The 20,316-nt window shown below is 48.6% G+C and overlaps 5 protein-coding genes across 5 annotated transcripts; 3 read left to right on the forward strand and 2 right to left on the reverse strand.

Moving 5' to 3' along the window:
• Positions 1 to 12: 12 nt before the first annotated feature.
• On the reverse strand, positions 13 to 2,704 carry RhiXN_06368 (DNA repair protein REV1; the record flags this gene model as incomplete). Its single annotated transcript, XM_043326184.1, has 14 exons — positions 13 to 585; positions 641 to 751; positions 805 to 863; positions 919 to 971; positions 1,026 to 1,270; positions 1,323 to 1,382; positions 1,443 to 1,538; positions 1,596 to 1,607; positions 1,683 to 1,948; positions 1,998 to 2,081; positions 2,131 to 2,236; positions 2,286 to 2,314; positions 2,367 to 2,575; positions 2,634 to 2,704. 14 exons carry the CDS (start codon positions 2,702 to 2,704, stop codon positions 13 to 15), a joined length of 1,974 nt encoding a protein of 657 aa, XP_043181616.1.
• Positions 2,705 to 3,402: 698 nt separating this feature from the next.
• RhiXN_06369 (extracellular metalloproteinase MEP) lies at positions 3,403 to 5,834 on the forward strand (the record flags this gene model as incomplete). The annotated part of the gene is made up of 13 exons (XM_043326185.1): positions 3,403 to 3,470; positions 3,535 to 3,628; positions 3,687 to 3,851; positions 3,901 to 3,988; positions 4,048 to 4,151; positions 4,199 to 4,339; positions 4,389 to 4,688; positions 4,746 to 5,232; positions 5,286 to 5,352; positions 5,405 to 5,455; positions 5,509 to 5,573; positions 5,634 to 5,720; positions 5,776 to 5,834. The coding sequence occupies 13 exons, from the start codon at positions 3,403 to 3,405 to the stop codon at positions 5,832 to 5,834; spliced, it is 1,776 nt and encodes a 591-aa protein (XP_043181617.1).
• Positions 5,835 to 6,555: 721 nt separating this feature from the next.
• RhiXN_06370 (UTP--glucose-1-phosphate uridylyltransferase) lies at positions 6,556 to 8,633 on the forward strand (the record flags this gene model as incomplete). The annotated part of the gene is made up of 8 exons (XM_043326186.1): positions 6,556 to 6,627; positions 6,817 to 6,912; positions 6,965 to 7,115; positions 7,170 to 7,312; positions 7,374 to 7,880; positions 7,938 to 8,309; positions 8,368 to 8,542; positions 8,596 to 8,633. The coding sequence occupies 8 exons, from the start codon at positions 6,556 to 6,558 to the stop codon at positions 8,631 to 8,633; spliced, it is 1,554 nt and encodes a 517-aa protein (XP_043181618.1).
• Positions 8,634 to 10,130: 1,497 nt separating this feature from the next.
• Positions 10,131 to 12,257, forward strand: RhiXN_06371 (F-box-like domain protein; the record flags this gene model as incomplete). Its single annotated transcript, XM_043326187.1, has 3 exons — positions 10,131 to 10,268; positions 10,328 to 10,881; positions 10,952 to 12,257. 3 exons carry the CDS (start codon positions 10,131 to 10,133, stop codon positions 12,255 to 12,257), a joined length of 1,998 nt encoding a protein of 665 aa, XP_043181619.1.
• A 784-nt stretch (positions 12,258 to 13,041) lies between these two features.
• Positions 13,042 to 20,294, reverse strand: RhiXN_06372 (DNA polymerase epsilon subunit 1; the record flags this gene model as incomplete). Its single annotated transcript, XM_043326188.1, has 10 exons — positions 13,042 to 13,074; positions 13,125 to 15,542; positions 15,598 to 18,054; positions 18,102 to 18,287; positions 18,345 to 18,525; positions 18,583 to 18,899; positions 18,957 to 19,622; positions 19,672 to 19,767; positions 19,824 to 19,949; positions 20,004 to 20,294. 10 exons carry the CDS (start codon positions 20,292 to 20,294, stop codon positions 13,042 to 13,044), a joined length of 6,771 nt encoding a protein of 2,256 aa, XP_043181620.1.
• Between the last annotated feature and the right edge of the window lie 22 nt (positions 20,295 to 20,316).

Genomic DNA, 20,316 nt, shown 5'->3' on the forward strand with positions numbered 1-20,316 from the left:
AATCCATCTAATCTATGACTGTTTCCGGTTAAAAAGTGAGGGTAACTTGGCTTGAGCGGATTGTTTAGTGCCTCGGCCTGTAAGTTTGTTTTTATCCGCTAAGCTATCTTCTTTTGCCGCTTGGGGACATGTCGCAGAACGTTGATGATCGAGATCGATGTCTTGTAAACAGTCTGGACATAGTGAATCCACGTCGATAACAATCTTATGGACGGTTTTTGGTCCCGTTGGTAATGGCCCGGGCCTTCTTTTACTTGGATCGGTTTTGCTGCTCTTATTCCCAAGACTGGGACCGACAGACGCACTACGCTTCCGCTTCGGGGCACTTGATCTTTCAAGAGGGACCGACCCCCTGGAAATAGACAGCTTGGTTTGCTTAAATGTTGGCCCTTTGGTGCAACTGGACTCTGGGCATGTGTTCGGGACGGTTGTACTTAAGTGTTTACTAGGCGTCGATGTGTCAGCTATCACAGGCTCGCCATGAGAATCCACTTCCCATAGCCCTAAATCGCTGTCCGCATCCGATTCTTCGTCTATGGGTTTCATATTCCCAGCTTTTGAAACACCTGGTCCTTGAGCCCAGAACTAGGAGGGGGGGGGGGAAGTCAAGTATGCCCATAGGATAAAACAAAAGACTCACCCGTTTGAGCCCAGCATTAGTGTCTTCTTTAAGATCTTTTAAATTGGTCAAACGGAGTCCCATGAGACGTAGGCAAAGAGGGAACTCTTTCACAAGAAGCTCTTGGGCATGCTGGATTCAGGAATGAGATATATTATGAAGTCATGTAATACGTTTGGGCGAACCGGTAATAGATCTTCCTTGGTCATTGTCCATTTGGGCAGTGGCTTGGCTCGGGAAAATGCTAACACGATCTGTGTTGATTGATGGTACAATACTCAAAATCACTCCGGACTTACTTTGATAATTATCAAGCTTATACTTGAGTGTTAGAGTTTTTCCGGCCCACCCTCTGCAATTATGTTAAGTCCTATACCCCACTTCCGGGATAGCACCGATACAACACCTTTTCTCGCAATCTTGGGCAAGCCCTTCAGCAATCTTATCAAGAGTTTCGAGAAGAACCTTCGAATCATTCTGTGGATTGAATGTGCGCTCATACCCCAGACTGCGTCTCGAATCTCGGGTATACGGAGCAACCGTATTATCATGCACGCCCAAGTACGCGCATAGAAGCGAGTGGAGGTGAAGTTTGTTTTGTTGCGAAAGAAGATACAACTGAGCTCGATGCGTGAATACATCACCACATGTCTTGAAGTAGACGATCAGATAGGAAGATGGCAAAAAAAGTTTAAATATGAACACTTGCCCTAACCCCCAGGCTTTCGAGTATTCGTTCGGTCACTCGACCGGTACCCGGCATCTACGGGCCGTATGCGTGTTGATTTATTTAGATGACAACAGTGCACTAATTGGTACGTACCTTGCGCATCGGAAGTTTCCTTGTAAATTCCAGAATAACAGATCGATCGAATGGCATAATGTATTGCCCGTTAGGCTTATTGAGATCGGAACAGATCTAAGTACTCGGATCAATTGCCACGCGCGGCAAGTACCGTGTCTCCAAATGCCATACCTTTGCCAAAGCCTAACACCCGAGTGAGCAACGAGCAATCATGAAAGTGGAAGCAGGCCAAATATGCTATGAATTCGTAGTGCTTACTTTATTAGGTGCAACTCCGCAACTCATGGTTAACCCAGTTTCTTTGTAGACTTCGTCGCGCATACGCTGTACGAGAACTTCCGGAGATTCATTCGCCTCCTCGCAAACTGAAGTGAGGTTCAGGTAGCCTTCGTCGCACCCTGCAGCTAGCAGATTTGGGTCGTACTTTCTTAACACGTTAAAAACTCGGTTGGACATCTCCGAGTATCGATGAAATCTCATGGGCAATAGGTTGAGGTGTGGACACAACGCTTTAGCCACGAAGGCTAAAAGGGACATAAGTTAGACTCCAAGAGAGCAAACTAACCTACGCACTAGCCATCCCCGATCTAACGCCAAACTTTCTAGCCTCATAGCTAGCTGTTGAAAGCACGCCTATTCCTACACCAAAAGCCGTACCTTCATCGAGTCCAGTCAGCACACGTGTTACATATAATGGGCTCTTTACCTTCAAGTGATGGGTTATCCAAGGTCTCAACCGTCGCATAGAACGCATCCATGTCCGCATGGCAAATGATCTGTGAGAAATCTCGTTGCGATTCGATCTCTGCCAACTGAAACATATAAATAATTGAGTGGCGGAATCAAATGACGTTCGTCTACTTGTTTGTCTACTGTGGCCTCGATTTCGGCTAACCATGTGTCAAAATCGGATCAACCATGATGCTCAGGCTATTAGCCTACCAATTCGAGCATTTTTCATTAAACTATCCCGTAGTGCGAGCAGCTTTTCAATTCGAACGGTGAGCTGTGCATCTTTGCGCTTCTCATTCTGAAAAGTGGCATGGGTATCGGTTTCATTTCGGTCATAGATGTCTCGCACCTCATAGAACTTTGACCCTTTGGACACTTCTGCAATTATTTTATTAATTTCGGTCTGATCTTTTGCTAGTCTACGTCCAGCCACGAATTAGATCTAATCCTTCGTAGTACAAGGGAGGTACTTTTTACCCAGCCTTTCCAGATGAAGGTCCAGATAGCCGCTTTAGCAAGCTGTCCGTTTGTGTGGGAGTATGTTCCATATATTGATCTGGCAGGTAAAGAGTTTACACACTTGCCGATTGTCACGGTCTGTACGAACCTCTTTGGGGCGCCTAACGCGTCTCCATAAACAAACCAAAGACACGTGATCGTGGAATCACTCGCCTTGGATGACTGGCACCAGTGTACCATTCGTGTTTGATTGGTGTTTGAATTTTGTAGCTACAGCCGCGGATATACACCACTTTGCTCTTCAAAGCAAACCAAACATTTGCTCGTCATGCGGCGTGTCGTCACACTCGATTAGATTGATCGCATACGACCGAACTCCTGGCACGCGACCAAACCGGGTTACTCCAATGTAAGGATAGCCGAAGTGTATTGAAAATGAAACAGGTGAAGTTTTTTTTTTTTCTCCTCCAGTGATAGATTTGTATCCAATGCGCACGGTATGTTTTAATTGACGAACGTATTCGCTCGCGGTCAACTATCCTAGAAGCATCTATTGACCCTGACTGTCATGATATATATCAGCTGCATTTATCCAACGTCATGCAAACCTGCTTCTGGGTCATAATCATGACAGATCGGCACAATATTTCAGATACCCAGCATCCCTTGGCATGAGTGGGTTAAGACCGAAAAAATAGGGGCCGCAGCTATAAAATAATCTGGCCTATCACCCCAAACCTCATCCCCTGTCTTGTCACCACATTCTTTCATTGGTTTGCTTGACTCGATGGTTTCTTTTACTTCTCTTTCTGCTGTCGCTCTCTTAATCGCCTCAGGTGTGATTGCTGCACCTTGGTCAGTACATCACATGCAATGTGTTGTTTGGCACCTGACTGAACTTGGGGTCTGTAATCAATAGGCATTCCGACATTAACTATCACACTCATCGTGCTCGTGGCGTTGGAGCGAATGGCGTGAGTCTCGCTAGCTATCATCCACCGACCGTATTCGAGGTATGCGTTCCGCAAAATATCATCTTGCTCTCAGATTCTAAACGTTAAATTATTATAGACGTATGGTATCAACGGAGCAGCGTTCTCAATCGACGACCACTCTCCAGAAGGCTTGGCCAAGTCATTCCTTCAGGAAAAGTTGCGAGTGACTGCTGACGCATTCACTCGCCATGCTGGACACACTCATGATGGCGTCTCGTATGAGTATTTTACGCAGAATATCGTATGTGTTCGTTTTGATACTTCGCTCTTTGGCTCATCAAACAATCTAGAATGGCATTCCCGTTGGGAACGCTGTGGCCAACGTTGCTATGAAAGACGGGAAGGTTGTCTCATACGGTTCCAGCTTTATTGAACCAAGTAAGTTCTTATATTTCAGCGATCCCGACCATCCGCGCTCATGCCGATATGCCCATCAGAGAACGTAGGCCCGAAGGAACCTATCATCGACCAAGAAAAGGGGATTGCGTTCGCGGAGGAGGTTGTTGGTGGAAAGTGGAATCAGTCGCCGGTCAAACTCGAGGTTCGTTGTATTATCACCCCGCACGCGTGGTTACTAAACTCGGCCAGTACATCGCAAGGGACGACGGGTCTTGTGCTCTCACCTATGTAGTGCAAGTCGTGGGCTCAGACGGCTCCTGGAAGGAGCTTTATGTTAGCGCATACGACGGCAAACTCCTCAACGTGGTTGACTTCGTCGCGGACTCGAGTGTGAGCGGATTGGTCAGAAAGTATCTTTTAAAATCGCTCATAGAAGTAGTATCACGTTGTTCCCCTCAACTGCCAAGATCCTACTCAATGCTACGAGGTGGTCACTAATCCGGAGGATAGCGAGGCTTCTCCTGAAGGCTGGCACGACAAAACTCTCATATCAAGCGTGACAGCAGGAAACAATGTTATTTCTTACAAGAACCTCCCCCTTTCAATAACTGCCCAGTCTACCAGCAATTATACCTACGACTATCCATACGATCCCAAGAAAGATCCTGAGCAGGACCCAAATGTCGATGCCGCCCGAGTCAACACATTCTACGTGGTAAACAAGATGCATGATTTGGCAGTAAGCTACATCGTGTAGTTGATTGAATGCTACGTACATCTTACTTGACCTTTTTAGTACCAGTATGGTTTCACCGAGTCCGCATATAACTTCCAGGATGACAACTTTGACAAAGGTGGTAAGGGAAATGACCGCGTGCTGGTATCGGTCCAGGATGCCTCGGGAAAGAACAACGCTAATTTCGCAACACCGCCCGATGGGGTGGGTGGTCAAATGCGTATGTTTACTTGGAACATGACGTCCCCAAACCGGGACGGTGCTCTGGAAAACGACATTATCGTCCACGAATATACGCATGGTATATCCAATCGTCTGACTGGTGGGGGAACTGGCAGGTGCTTGCAGACTCTCGAGGCCGGCGGTATGGGTGAGGGCTGGAGCGATGCGATGGCTGAACTTACCGAAGCAAAGTCGACCCCGTTGCCCAATTTCACTCTGGGATCATATGTTACGGGTAAACAGGGAGGCATTCGTAGCCATCCTTATTCCACCGACATGAATGTGAATCCGTTGACATACGGAAGCCTATCATCGAAGAATGAGGGTGGGTCGTGGTTTTTATTTCTATTTGTTTACTCAGTTTGACGATTTCGCCAGTTCATGCTATCGGAGAACTTTGGGCAGTCATATTACACGATCTTCTTTCCCATTGTGTGAAGGAATAGTTAGTTCTTGCAGCTTAAATCTATTGGTGCTCGCTAATTGCCCTTCAATAGCGGGATTGGCAAACTTGATCCTTCGGAAGAAATGGGCAACTCGATTGTATTGTACGTCTTTCAGTTCAACAATGTTGACGCCAAGCTGATGAAATTATGTGCAGGCATCTTATCATGGACGGCTTTTCTATCCAGCCGTGTAACCCGACGTTCATCGATGCTCGAGAGGGTGAGTAACTACAACGGTGCTTTGTCGTGTATGCTGGCTGACTTATTTACACCAATCAAGCTATTTTACAAGCTGACCGCAACCGATATGAAGGCAAGTACAAGTGTGACATATGGGAGGCTTTCGCCAGGCGAGGTCTGGGAAAAGGTCAGTCTTATCGTATACGCGTTCGATTGAAATTTGACATTCCATGCTTTTCAAGGTGCTCAAAAGGGTAAATACGAGGACAACTTTGATCTGCCCCAGGAATGTGTTAGGTAGAACATAATTGTTGGCTCTTTTCTGTCGTATACAACTGTCATTCGTTTATAGTAGTGTCTAACAATATATACATATATATATCATTAATTCTAGCTCGTAAACAGTATGATGAGCGGTACCATATCTTGCAGCACGTGTCTGTGTTCTAGACCGAAAAGGTTTGGCATGCCAACATAATTGAGGAGCTCCAATTCGGAGTATTCACGTCCAGTTGACATATTCTTGACTAACCACAGACTATCTTTGACGGGATCTGTGGACTTCGCGTAATGATTGACGGAAAAATGAAGATGGGTGTGTATGGGTGTGCCTGCATTTGACGTCCTTTCCACGCAAAACTTCGGGGGATCAGTTGTTGTCGTATAATGGGGCTGTCCGTGGGCTCGTGCCGTGAACGTGCGTGAATGGAAGCGATGTGTTTCGTCGCGTTTTTTCGAACGAGCATAGGCACGATCCGAGGGTTGAACGCCCCACAGTCGAATACAAAGCAGCAAGGGTGGAAAAACAAAAGGACATATCCGGAAACATGCGGCGCAATCCAAGGTGATTTTACCTGATTCGGCCGGTGGGCCAGGGCAAGGCAAAGGGCGGGGCAAGGGCACTGTCCCTGAGGGCCCTGGATTTGCATCCGCGTTGGATTGTAATATAAGACCTGAGTACAGACAGTCGTTCTACTCCAACGCTTTCTTACGATTGCTACGACCACCTCCCCATTGCCACCATGTCTTCCTATCTCTCTGCACCCTCTAACGATGGCGTCAAGAGCACCCGTCAGCGCGGTCACTCTGCCATGGTAAGCGATCGTATCTCATTTCGCGATCAGGGCTGGCTCCTCCAGGGCCGCGTCCGATCTCCTCAATGACGCGTTTGTACTACTCTTGATCGCTATACGCGTTCAAGTCGCCTGTTTGCTCTTGGTTTTTATCTCGATGTATGCTACGACCGCTCCATGTAAGCTAACGCGTGTTTTTCTCGTTTTCAGAACTTCAAGACCGCCAGTACTGGTGTTGCTGCTGCCGCCATGCGCAACGAACTCAACCGTATGATTGCTGATGTCAAGGACTCGAGCCAGCGCAAGGTACGCTAATCTATTAGCGTTTTAAGACGCGATTTTAACGCGTAATGTATAGATATTTGAGGCCGAGATGCACAGCTTCTTCGATCTCTTCAACCGATACCTCGATGTCAAGGCAAAGGGCACCAAGATTGACTGGGACAAGATTAAGCCTCCCCCCGCTGACCGTGTCATCGACTACAAGAGCCTTCCCGAGCAAACAGAATGTATGTCGTTCTAGTTCAATTCACTCGCAGCTCCTTCTCACCCCCATATTCAAGGCAAGGAATACCTCGATAAACTTGTTGTTCTTAAGCTCAACGGCGGTCTTGGCACTACTATGGGTCTGGCGGGTACCCCCAAGAGTGCCATCGAAGTCCGTGAAGGAATGACTTTCCTCGACTTGAGCGTGCGCCAGATTGAGGTAAGCTTGGCTACACTGGATCTAGGATGTATTACTAAATGATATGATATGACATGATTAGCACCTGAACGAGAAATACAAAGTCAATGTCCCCTTGATCCTCATGAACTCCTTCAACACCGATGACGAAACCCAGCGCATCATCCAGAAGTACGCCAACCACAACATTCAGATCCTCACCTTTAACCAGTCGCGATTCCCTCGTGTGGGCCGTGAAAGCAATTTGCCTGTTCCTCGATCTGCAACCAGTGACAAGAGCCAGTGGTACCCTCCTGGCCACGGTGACATCTTCGATGCCCTCAAGAACTCCGGATTGCTCGACAAGCTGATTGCCGCTGGGAAGGAGTACATCTTTGTTTCCAATGCTGATAACCTTGGTGCCGACGTCGACCTCCGCATTCTGAAGGTGTTTGCCGAAGGAAGGAAAGAGGGTCCCATTGACTACCTGATGGAGTTGACCGATAAGACCCGCGCTGATGTCAAGGGTGGTACCATCATCGATTATGACGGGCATATTCGTTTGCTCGAAGTGGCTCAAGTTCCATCTGAGCATGTTGAGGATTTCAAGGTCGGTGCAATCCCATTGTCGAATCGACCCATTGTACTGACTAGGCCGATCCTTTAGTCCGTCACCAAGTTCAAGATCTTCAACACGAACAACCTGTGGATGAACCTCCAAGCCATCAAGAATTGGATGAGCCAAGGGAACTTGGGGGATGAAGATGACGGTCTCGATATCATTGTCAACCCCAAGGTCGCTGATGACGGCCAGCCTGTTATCCAGCTCGAGACCGCCATTGGTGCTGCCATCAGGCACTTCTCTGGAGCTTGTGGCATCAATGTCCCTCGCAGCCGCTTCTTGCCCGTCAAGAGCTGCTCCGACCTTCTCTTGATCACCAGCGACTTGTACTCTTTGGAACACGGCAAGCTTGTTATGAACCCCAACCGTCAATTTGGCCAGACACCCGTTGTCAAGCTCGGTGACAATTTCAAGAAGGTAGATTTATGCTACCCTACCAAGAGGACCTAGAATGATACTGATCTACATTCTGCAGATTGCCAACTTCCAGAAACGGTTCCGCACTATTCCCAACATCCTCGAGCTCGACCACTTGACGGTTGCTGGCGATGTATGGTTCGGTCGCAAGGTTACTCTTCGTGGGACCGTTATCATTGTTGCCAACGAGGGCTCCAGGATAGATCTTCCGGATGGCTCCATCCTCGAGAACAGTAAGTGTACCAGTCTGAGTTCGATCATTTACATGCCTAACTAGTTATTTTAGAGCTCGTCTCTGGAAACGTTTCTATCATCGATCACTAGTTGGTTTCTTTTTTCGCATTTGTTGCTTTCATGTTTTTGTCCCATTCGTATTTTGTACTTATCAAAACAATCTAACCATAGAAAATCGGGAAACACCCGATCATCACGATCTATGTCTTGTCGCGCTGTTGAATCATAGCCTTCCACACAATAACTCAAGTATATCTCGGGTTGTATGCTAGAAGGGCTTATCTGGTCTCTCTTTCAAATCCCCATAGTGTTGATAGGGAGTTTGTGGGGGCCTTGGTACCTGATTAAACCCTCGTACCCCGTACAATAGTTGTCTGCGAGCTACGGTCATACCGACGGTTGTCACCAAGTGAAAGAGGGGCATTACGGGCAGGCACGAGAGTTGGAACGGCAGCAAGGGGGGTGGCTAAGGATATACACGAATTGAACTTCTTCCATCAGCCAATGATTCCTAAACGAATTATCTCGATCATCTATCATGATTTGCTAGTTCCATACACCGAAGACATTCATAATCGTACTGAACAATGGCACGTATATCGTAGTATATTCGGACATCCCTACCCTTTGCATATATAATCAGTTGCAATTATCGCGTGAGCTGGCTATTTACCACTAACAGAAATTATATTTAGTGTCACTTAAAAATAGACGAAGTGGACGAAGTAGATCAAGGGCCTACCCCAAGTAAATGAGACCAAGTACTATTTTGGCAGCTCACGCGCCGAACGAAGCTGATACTATATGGGTCGCTAGTTGGTCCAATTATCGGCCAGAGTGATATCTATATTCCCCCTTGTAGATCCCGCTCTGTCGTCGGACACCGAAAATTCCGCGCAGGACCTAAACAAGCTTAAAGAGCTCCCAAGTCTTCCCGGATCGAAAGGTCCGAGCATGTCGCATCACTGCAAAGTATCGCGTGATCGATAGGTTATATGACAGCTCCGCTAGGCACAATCACGGACATGGGCGAAAGCAGCAGTTGCTCCGCTGGACGCGATCAAGCCGCTGCACTGTCGTTTGTTTTTTGGGGGATTGGCAAAATACTACTGCATGTCTTGGGTTGGACAGGTTAGCCATGGATGCCGCGGATGTAGGGTATCATATTGTCGTGGGGGGTTGGTATGAGATCACAGCTAGAGCACCCTGGTGGTTTGGGCCGGTAGAAACAAGTTACGAGAAATACCGTCTACATTAGAATCGGCGTCGAAATGAAAGAACATCGAGTGGTATTTTACTGGATTTGGACGAGTTCTGCCGAAGAGATGAGGACCACATGCTTCGTTGTGGAGTAGACCCTATTTGTGCCACATTTGATTTGAACCGTGTGGCTCTCCCGCGCTTCCTTGACTTCGATGCTGCGCCATCCTAGCTCGCAATGGAAACAAGCATGGCTCACAATTTCTTTATCTCGTTCGATCGCGCCTTGAGCTCTCTCCGCCTTTTTCCATACAAAACTAGCTGGTTTTGTTCTGTGTGAATCTTTCCCCCACCTCCACAGCCCTCTCCAACTTGATCCGCACCACCATGCCCGTCGTGGCTGGTACCGGTGTAATCACGAGCGGCATCACACCTAATACTAGAGGTCTCGCAGCACTCCCAAACGACATTCTACTCAAGATACTCGAGGCTCTTGACGTAGAATCGGCTGTCACTTTCCATCGGGTACGTGGGTACAATTCTGGTCGGCTTTGTCCACTTACAATAATATTCATTTTTGGTAGATTTGCAAGCTCTTGTATGTGTTTGCTACTTCGAGGCCGGCGTGGTTAGCTATCGCTAGAATGGTCTCGCAAAACGGAATACTTCCCTTGCCGCTGGACAAGACATACCCTGCACCCTCCTCGCTTTCAACGACAGAGATGAAGAGAGCGATCCAAAGAGGGATCATTGCTCAACGTGCCCTTGATCGTTCTTCTCCCGCGCTCCATGTGCACTCATACCTTGGCACGGGTTCTTATCTTCGACAAAGCTCGGCCTACTCGCTGCTATCCGACCAAACCGTCGTTCATTCCGCCTTCTTACCTGGTGGTCGCTTTCTTCTCACTGTCCAACTTGACAGTTCCTTCGCATGTTGGGACTTGGAATCACCTACCCGAACGCGTTCTGTTCGATTACAGACCGGATCTGACACAGTCGAAGATGACGAAATAGTCGAGCCACATTGTGTAGCATATTGGAAGACAGGAGGAGCATACGTCGAGTTCGCACACGACCTAGTCGAAGAAGGCAATGCTGTTATCGTTGCCCTTTTGGTCATCCATACCGTCCCAGACCAGTCAGTTCCAATTTTATCTCGACTCTTTTTTTTCCCGCTAGATGATTCTTACATCCCGTCCTTGTTGTAGGCTCCCCCTCATACGAAATCTTCATGTACTTCGAATCGAATTACCCACTCCTAAATCTCGCCGACATTCCAGACCACCCATCCCAGATGAATGCATGTACAATGCGCAATTACTCGCATCCGCTCCCATTCCCCACCCCTTATTCGTTTGCTCTTCCTACGTTCACGCTTCTGGCCATGCGGGATTGATTGGTGCGATGTCGACGGGTCCCGAAGTTATCTTTGTTCTCTTTTTCAACCCCCGCCCCCCGCCACGAATAGCACCCACGCCTCCCTTCTCGATGCTTACTTTTGCCGAAGCTGCTGCAGCCGTTACAGCTCTGGGAAACTCTCGCGTCACACTGGTTCAATGTAGTTTTCGCACCAAACCAACACGCTTCTATGCCCTTGGTTCTGCAGAACACATCATTCTTTATTGCGAATCTGGCGGCTGTGTATACTCGTATACGCACGACGTCCCATCTCTCCGCGCGCTAGCATATGCCCGCTCGGCGATAGATCCGGTATTGGTCATCCCCGCTCCTCCACCCCACGAAGATCCGTTCCCAGCGGGCGAGCACGGAACACCTGGCGCGCCACATATTCAAAAGATGTGCGTTGTGCTCAGGAAACGGGGTCCTGCCTGGCTTGAATATGGTGACGACTGGGTAGAGTACAAACCCAACCCTGGCACGCACAAGATTAGCGCCCTTAGCATGACGATCGACGCCGAGACAACCAATCTAGACGCATTCCAGGGTCTTGTTATCGGCATACATGGTGTGGACACTAACCGAAAAAGTGTTCCTCGAGATGACAGTATGGATATGGACATAGAGATGAGCGTCCCCGACAGTGCCCGACCACAGCACATCCCCAACCCACAGGCCGTTGCATCCCCCTCCCCTCCTCCCAACACACTCCCTCCTACCGAGAGTTATTCATCCTCCCAGCCTGCCTCTACCCAGCCTCCACGATACCGCCGCGAGTGTCGCGTGCGATACAAACGCACCGTCTTCCCTTCACGTCTTCAATGTACCTGGCACGAGCTTGCAGCCTTGGGTGTACACGGTCGTCGTGTAGTCTGGATCGAAGGCAACGGTCCTCCACAAGACGAAGGACGTCTGGATGTTGAGCCGCACGACGAGAATGCCACACTACGCCTCATGCTATCTGCACTCGAAGGTAGTGGCCCCAAGGAAGTTTCCATTCCGCCCAGCGTGAGAGCTCAACTCACGCATGTGTCGTGTGTTGCCTTTGAGGATTCGACTGGTGCCATTGCCTTGGCAACTCTCGACGGCCGAGTCATCCTTCTTCAGTTTACCTAGTTGAGACCACATATTGTATCGTATTTCTTCTTTTTCTACTTTGTCTTGCAACACGTCGCTTATTTAATCCCTCTCCTCAAACCATCGTTTTGCTCTCACTTATAGTACTGGTGTACTCTTACTCTATTGCATTGTTTTCCCACCCTCATTGTATACTTTCCTCCTCGCTGTCCCTCTTGTAACCTTAACATCACTTTTTCACCTGGATTATCATATTGACCGATCTTCGCTGCATACACCGAGTGCCACCGTGGGATACTTGTCCTAATTATACATGTTAATTTGGGAAGTTGATTACGCTTAATTTGCAATATGGTCTCTGGATAGTGAAATCTTGTCTCCGAGTTCTCTTCTTGGCTCGACAGGTGGCGCGGGCTGTCCGATCGTAGAAGCGCACGCTGCTTCGAGCGATATATATAAATTAAGAATACACGCCTGCACACATGGCTCATGTCCACTAGAACGAGCGTCGAGAGGTGCCAAGGATAGGCACAATTAGAGGAGGTGCGTGTGTGTGGCACAAGAACAATGTACTTTTAAAATGTGCTTACAACCCTAGCGTTCTGGAAATTCACAACGTGCTCACGTTCAAGTGAATTGAGTATGACGGTGGTCAGGTCTCAGATAATTTAGTGTCACAACAGCCAGGTATGCATGGCTGAAGAAGTGTGTCGCCCAATTATATAGAACCACTGGATCGGAAATTACATAACTTAAGCAAGTAAAACTAAAATAGGATACATGACGGTCATCATCCAAAAACACTGTTTGTAGGATGTCATTACTACCATCGCGCCATGGTAGCCTCTGCATATTCCTGATATCGAGGTCAACAGATATACAATAAGTGTCACAACCTTGTCTCACCTTTAAGAATGGAAGTCCATGGAAGGTAGCGACATTGGCTAGGACTCGAATGCGCCTTAGAGCCTCGGCACGTCCAACGGTCAATTGCCAGGGCCCGGCGCATTTGCAGTGAGGTGACATATCGTCTATTCGAATCTGTTTGCACCTTGTACACTTGAGGTCTTGGGCTTGATGTGCAGCAATTAGAGATCGAACGTTGTCAATTAAAGTGGATTCGATAGCACGACGATCATATGCCGAACCACAGGCAGAGCATTCCCACTTTGTCTCCATCGCACCTGCTCGGGAGCGTGAGGGCGTTCGTTCCATGAGATCCGCGTCGCGACAAAGATCGAGGTCACGGACATGAGTACAGGTCCTGCATACCACGTGTGGCACGCGACAGCGCGCAGAAGGGTCGGACCAATGAGCTTCGTTTGCGAATTCGCGCACTCCAACCAATTCCAGTAGATTGCGTCGGAGAATCCCAACCTCATTGCTGTGGGTGCGGATAAGGGTGAGGCACGCGCACATTGCTTTGACATATTCAATAACAGGGGTGGCCATCGTTCGGTGAGAGCCTGGAAGCAACGGCCAAAGCCATTCTTCGCGTGTTTCTTCTTCTATAAATGCCTGTTTTTGCGACGATAAGATTTTTGCAACACGACCAAGTAAGCGACGAGTTAGACGCGACTCTAGGTAGTTTGTGACTGCTTCGTTTGTTTTTTGTTGAACTTCGTCTTGGGGGGCAGCCGATGCGTCCTGAGTAAGGTTATCTATAACACGCAGTGGCGCACGATCTACATCGGCATGATTTTGGTGCTCAGTGTAAAGCTCGACGATAATGCGCCGAAGGTCTTGGTGAAAAGCGGCTCGCACTGCAGGAGGGAAGAAAGATTCAATGCTCCAGTTCATGGCGACGCAAGGACCTGAGCTTTCTGAGGATGAGTACGCATCTTCTGATACCACCCCACCTAGGTTGGCACTATCCATGAATAAAAGGAAGTCGTAATAGCGATCAGGTTGAAGTTCGAGGTGAGTAAATAGGTCATGAGAATTTACAGCATTCAGCAAGTAGGCCGCATATGCACCTGCGGTACCCGGGGGCTTTGATGTTACTAGAATAATATGACCAAAATCGGCTTTGACAACTTGGGAGCCAAGTCGTTTAAATTCCGCCAACATTTGGATAAACGTCTTCTTCATCAATCCTTGAACGAAGCGCTGCATGCTGGGGTCATACATCTGCGCAGATGGGCTGCTCAACCAACGCCAGAAATGATCTACTGCGTGTTGCGATGGTCCGCCCGGGTTGCGTACTTTATCCAAGAGCCAGGTTTTGGCCATACCCTTGAGTATACCAAACGTTTGAGGGGAAATTACCGAGTCGCCGAGTGTCACTGATACTCGCGCTTCGCCAGATGCGTAATCATTGAGTGTATGCGAGGCAGAGTCAAAGGCGGTAGCACCAGCTGTCCCTTCGAGTTCGTTTACAATACCGGATTGCAAGACCGAGTTCAGGGCCAGGTTACGGACGTTGACAGCCAGGCAAACATTAGTATAGCATCCAGGGTTGGCAAGATCCACACTCGAATTGGGGTCGTCACTAGGGGCGTTCATGTCATGCTCCGTTCCTCCAAGGTCAGGGCGGAGGCCGGGAGACCACCACAAGAGTGAATCGTTTTGCCATAGTCTACGTGCAAAATCAACATCTGCAAAAAAAAGGGGGGAGTCTGCTCCAATGTTCCCAAGTGGGACATCGAAGTACGTTGACTGCTCTATAGCGGTTTGCAACCAAGAGCCAAAGGAGAGGTATTGTGTCATGAGTTTTTCGACGGTTTCGTTTTGCCATTGGAGTGGCGCAGTGACTAAGTGTGCTGCTCGGTCGGTGAGCATTGGGATCACCGGGAATTTGTGCATATTCTTGACTCGAAGGTCGAAATATTCTGGATCTCTTGAAGATGATAGTACGATGGAGTAATGTTTATCGCTCACAGAGCCAAGTTCCGCTGATAAGGAAGCCATGAGCTTTTGTTCGTCTTTGTGGAAAACGAATTCGGTTTCAATTGCCTCTGGATATTCATATAACGAGGCCCCCCCTGCGGCCTTGCGCGCAGAGTTGAGGGCCGAATATTGTTCTTGCATTTTGCGTAGCGGTTCACGATTGCCTCCTGGACTGACCATATGTACTTGGAACTTGCCTTTCGGGAGGACAAGGACAAGGACATGACGGCCATGGTTGGTGGCATAGTAGATGAATAGGGGTTTCAAAACATTGCCGCCATCAAGATAAGTGCGCTGCGTAAGAGATGGGCCAGCTCGTTCTAGGCCGTTCAGCTCGAGTCCTAGACTTTGGGCTCGGTTTATGGATATGTCGTTTTCCTTTGTTGTAGTACATATCGTCCCGAGTTTCAAGACCGCACGCATGGTATGGGGAATCTGGAACAGATACAATCGGCCCCGATGATGGTCAAGATACAAGTAGAGGGCTTACCTGCATCTCGTAGACACCATCCACATTAGGATTGTTGGTTAAATGCGCGAAATGTGACTCCATTCTTAGGTATTCGTCTTCTGAAACACTGACACGGAATAGATGGTGACATGGATGATTGCGTGGGAGCGTTCGTACAACGTTTTCCGTACGATAACTGTCGTCGAACAAGCTGATATCTGGGCTCTTCAAGTTGAGGTAAAACTCGCGAGGGATGCGTAGAGGAACGGAAACCAATTTGTCCTCCAGAGACAGCCAAAGTGTGAACTTTCCGGGATCTCTTCTTGGGCGAATTTGAACAATCTCCCAGACGTAGGTAGATGTCATCCTAGCTCCTTTGAAGATAGAGGCAACGGAAGCGTCCATGTCCACACCCAGTCGCTCTCGGCGCCTTTCCTCCCATCGAGGTCGCATAGCTCGGATCCACGCCGAATAGTTCTTAGAAGGATCGGGGAGGGGTGCCTTTGGTGGTGCAGCTACCGCAGGTTTGACAGGCTTCTTGACCACTGCCTTAACACGGTTGTCTGCGGACTTTTGTTTGCCAAAGTCTTCCATATCCACATCAGCATTTCCGTCTTGAGTATCAACGGGAGCCCTGGGTGCTGTTTTGAAAAAATCGGTCATCTTGTGCTGCTGGAACTTGTCTTCGAGTGCTGCGACGCGCTTATGAAGCCAATCTGGATGACGGATTCGTGGGACCGGGTTGGCGACCTTTTGCATAGCAGCGGGAATAGTGATAAGCTTTTGAATGACCGATCCGAGTCGCTCAATGTAATAGCCCCAGTCCAAGATTGAACGAATATCAAAGTCAACGAGACTATTATCTCGGAGCCATTTACGCAAAAACGTGCGCTTTACCGACTCCTCCGCAGAAAATATGGCGACGGGAACCGCGCGATCAGTGACGGGAGCTCCCAAAGGTTTGGCTGAAATGATGAACTTGCAGGCCAGGCCTTTGTCTTTGACCATCTGGCTACCCAAGAATTCGGAAAGACGCTTAGCAGTGCTAATCGACGTCGACTTTTGAGCACCATATTCGGCGAGTGTTTTGGACATGCTTCGGTTTTCGGCAATAAGTTCGACTAACTCCTCATCAGCAAGAGCTGTAGCCCGACTGAAGAGTACATCGAGCCACTGGTCGGCAACTTCTGCAACAGCGGCATAACATTCTTCGGTTGTGGTACCCAACAGGAATTTCTCAAAGATTGATGATTGGAAGATCTTGATGAGTTGCAACTCTCCACGGCGTTTGACTTCGAAGCCTTTCAACTCGGCCAAAGAGCCGTCTTCGTTAAATACGGCATACCGCTTCTTGAGCAATTTATCTTCTTCCTTGGACGAGGGGAGAATCATCGCCTTGTATGGTCCGTCCAATTCGAAAAAGATCGAGTTCTCGCTGTGGACCTTGTATTTAGTAGAGTTCTTCTCAACTCGGTCATGGTATTGATGGTTCGTAAATTGAGCATGAACAAGATGATTAAGCATGGTGCAGGGGTACGAAAAACCGATCGCTTTGCCCTTGGTCGTCTGGAACTTAAAGTTCTCTGGGAATGTGCCTGGAAGCATGCACCAAATACCGTCCGTGTCCAGTTCTAGAGGGCGACCAATTTGTTCTACCAGTTGTCGAGCCATTTGGATGATACGAGCGCCAGTAAGACAGGTGATCCCAGCCATCTCCATCGAGTGCCATCGAGCACCTTTTCGCATTACGTAGCCGTAGAACGAGTTCAAAATACACTTATGAGCAAGCTGTAACGAGTCGTAGAGTACGATCATCTTTTTAGCTTCAGCGACATCTGCGAGAGAGCCTCCCTCGGATGCAAGGTCTAAATTGCGTTTCCACGTCTTGTGTAATCCCTTGTATTCGTATCGACGGTCACGGAAGCTACGCACGGTATCCACATAGAAAGGGTTTTCACGTTGGCAAATGATGGATTCGCGGTACACAACCTTGGTTTCCTTGGTCTTGCGATACACCTTGCGCGAGTAATCACCGAGCCGCTTGTGTAAGAGTGCCGTGCGCTCGTTTTCGGTGAGCTCGTTGAAACGACGTTCGGGCAAACCGGGTTTCCTGGGAGGAAACATCTCCTGGTTGAGGGCGTGTTTGATCATGTTATACTCGTCGCGTTGGGCCGGGAAGAACTCGCCACGCCACGCCCAAGTCATGCGTCGATCGCAGGTTTTGTCGGGCCTGTTAAAGTCGCAGACAGCACACATCGCTTCGTCGACCACGGAATCAGGCTGGAGCCGGTTCGACAACATGATGTTGGGATACATGGCCGCGACATCCAAGTGGTAGATAAGAGGGTTGTCTTGCCGCAATGGTTTGTCTCGAAGGTCTTCCAAAGCGGCTTGAATCTTTGATTTGACTTCATCGTAGTTGGTAACGCTCTCCAGGGGTACCTTGGATTCCTCAACAATGCAGAATATCAAAGCCGCATCTAAGTCGTTGATGAGCTAAAATAGCGTCAGTTGAGTTTTATATCCAATCCGAATGAGCTTACCCCTTGAATAGCCTCTGGAACGATCTTGAAGTGCGTGGCTATATCGCTACGGAAAACTCCAGCCTCCAATGCCTCGACATGGCCACCAACATAAGTTTCAGAAGCGAGCAAATGCCCTTCATAAGTATTTCCTGTCGGTTCTTCGTGCCTGTTGGGCATAATGACGCCAGCTTTATATGCTTCAACCTAAGTCGCAAGTGCGTTTTAGTTCTCGTTTTCCTGAAAGAGTTTCACCAGACTGACCATAAGCAACGTTTCACAGAGAGTCCCGCTACCCTTTCGTAATACCTCATCGCCATTGAGGGGAATAATATTACAAAGAGAAAATATAAAGGGGTGAACGTATTTCATGTAGAGGTAGTAGGTAGCCACAGCATCGGAAACGGAATATTGGGACAGCACTTGAGGTTGCTCTGACGCATACCTATACGCGTATTTGTCCAGGAATAGATACGATAGGTTAGACGAGAGAAATACTTACGGTGTCATAAGTTCGGGGTCCAATTCTATAGGCTCATAACCTAACTTCGCCTTGGTGACAGCTTTCAAGCCTTGACTCCCTTGGGGAAGATAAGAGTCACGCTTTACCCAACGGAAACAATCCATGTGGATGCAAGCCCGTGACTTGAATTCATCCTCCGAGTCTCTAGCGAATCCAGTCTCAAGCATAAGGTCAAGCCCATGGACTTTTGCGCGTGCTTCCACAAACGGAAAATCGAAGGAGTCACCGTTGAACGTCGCCATGACCGTGGGTTTGCATTCACGGATATGCTCAAACCAGCGCTGTAGAAGAGCAACCTGTGGATAGTTGAGTTAAATACTCGTCTACCCAAGACGGCGAAATTGAAAGATCACCTCGTCCTTTTCGTTGAAGATAGTGAATGGGCCTTCGTATTCAGGCTTTGGCGTGTACTCAAAGTCATCGATATCTTCGCCAACAATTTCTCGGTTTGTGATTAGAAAACCTTGTCCATCAACCATGTAGGAGATCATCATGATGCAGTCGGTAGCTTGATCGGGGAACTTGAGGGGGGCCTTGGTTGTTTCGATATCAAAAGCCATAACCACAGGCTCAGCACGCTTGACTCGATCAACCAGACGAGTGAGGGTAAGCTGACCAGCATCCATAGCTACTTCATACCACAATCCAACTCGGATGTCGCAATCGATGGCAACGCGGAGGTAGTATGGAACGTCATATTCTCGGATATCGGTGATAAGAGCACTTGGGTCCGCCGTGCGAGCACGAGCAGCAGCCGCAGGGTCCTCCTCGGCACCCCAGGCTTGACGAGGACGGGATGATGACATGCCATCTGGGTCGTCATTGTCGTAGTCAATATCCATGCTTGCGGAATTCGAAGCCGCGGCTTGCACGACCTCGGCGTATGCGTCGACTGCGCTGAGTTTCGCAGCATTGGTGAGTGCCAGAGGCATGATTTCTCGGCGAACAGCCAACAGATCGGAGACATTGGCGAATTGGAGTTGTAAGTAAAGCCGTAGATGACCGAGAAGATGATTCGGCTAAATAGAGAGGTGAGTTGGCTGGAAAGAGTAGTCAGCCTGGGCGTACCATCTTTAGGTCCTCTTTCTTGACGCGATTGATACGCAGAATAACTCCCTCGTACTTTTTCATCAGCCATTCTTCAACTGCGCTTTCAGTACCCGACTATTTCCCTTAGAGTCAAGATCTGATTCTGTGATATGTAGATTTATCACGCGCACCTTGCAGCCGACATAGAAGTATGGATCATGAATAAGTGTAGCTTTGAACATGTCACCGTCATCTTGGATAAAGTAATAGTCAACACCGGCACGGCCCGTTTTGTGTTCTTCGTCTCGAACAAGGGTCTAACAAGGCCATCATTAGTAAAATGGGTAAAACAGCACAAGTCAGGTACTTACAGGGTGCATATTGACCAGCCAGCCAATACGCTTGGGACCTTCTAGATACTTCCCAAAGCCAAGCTTTTCATCCACTTCATCGCGTATCCTGGCCTCTTCAAATCGATCTTCGAGTCTAGTTTCTTCATTTGCGCGCTGTGGACCAGGTCCAGTATCACCATTGGCGGGATTGCCTCCTCGGCCTCTTCCTCGGTTGAAACCACCTCTTCCTCTCCCGCCTCTAAAATTTGTATTGCGACCCCGGCCCCTTCCGGAGCCTGGTATACCAAAAGTTGCCTGACCTCGAGCCATAGTACTGGTCGCGTCGAGACGC

This window comes from Rhizoctonia solani, chromosome 7 (genome assembly GCF_016906535.1).
Source record: "Rhizoctonia solani chromosome 7, complete sequence".
Lineage (NCBI taxonomy): Eukaryota > Fungi > Basidiomycota > Agaricomycetes > Cantharellales > Ceratobasidiaceae > Rhizoctonia > Rhizoctonia solani.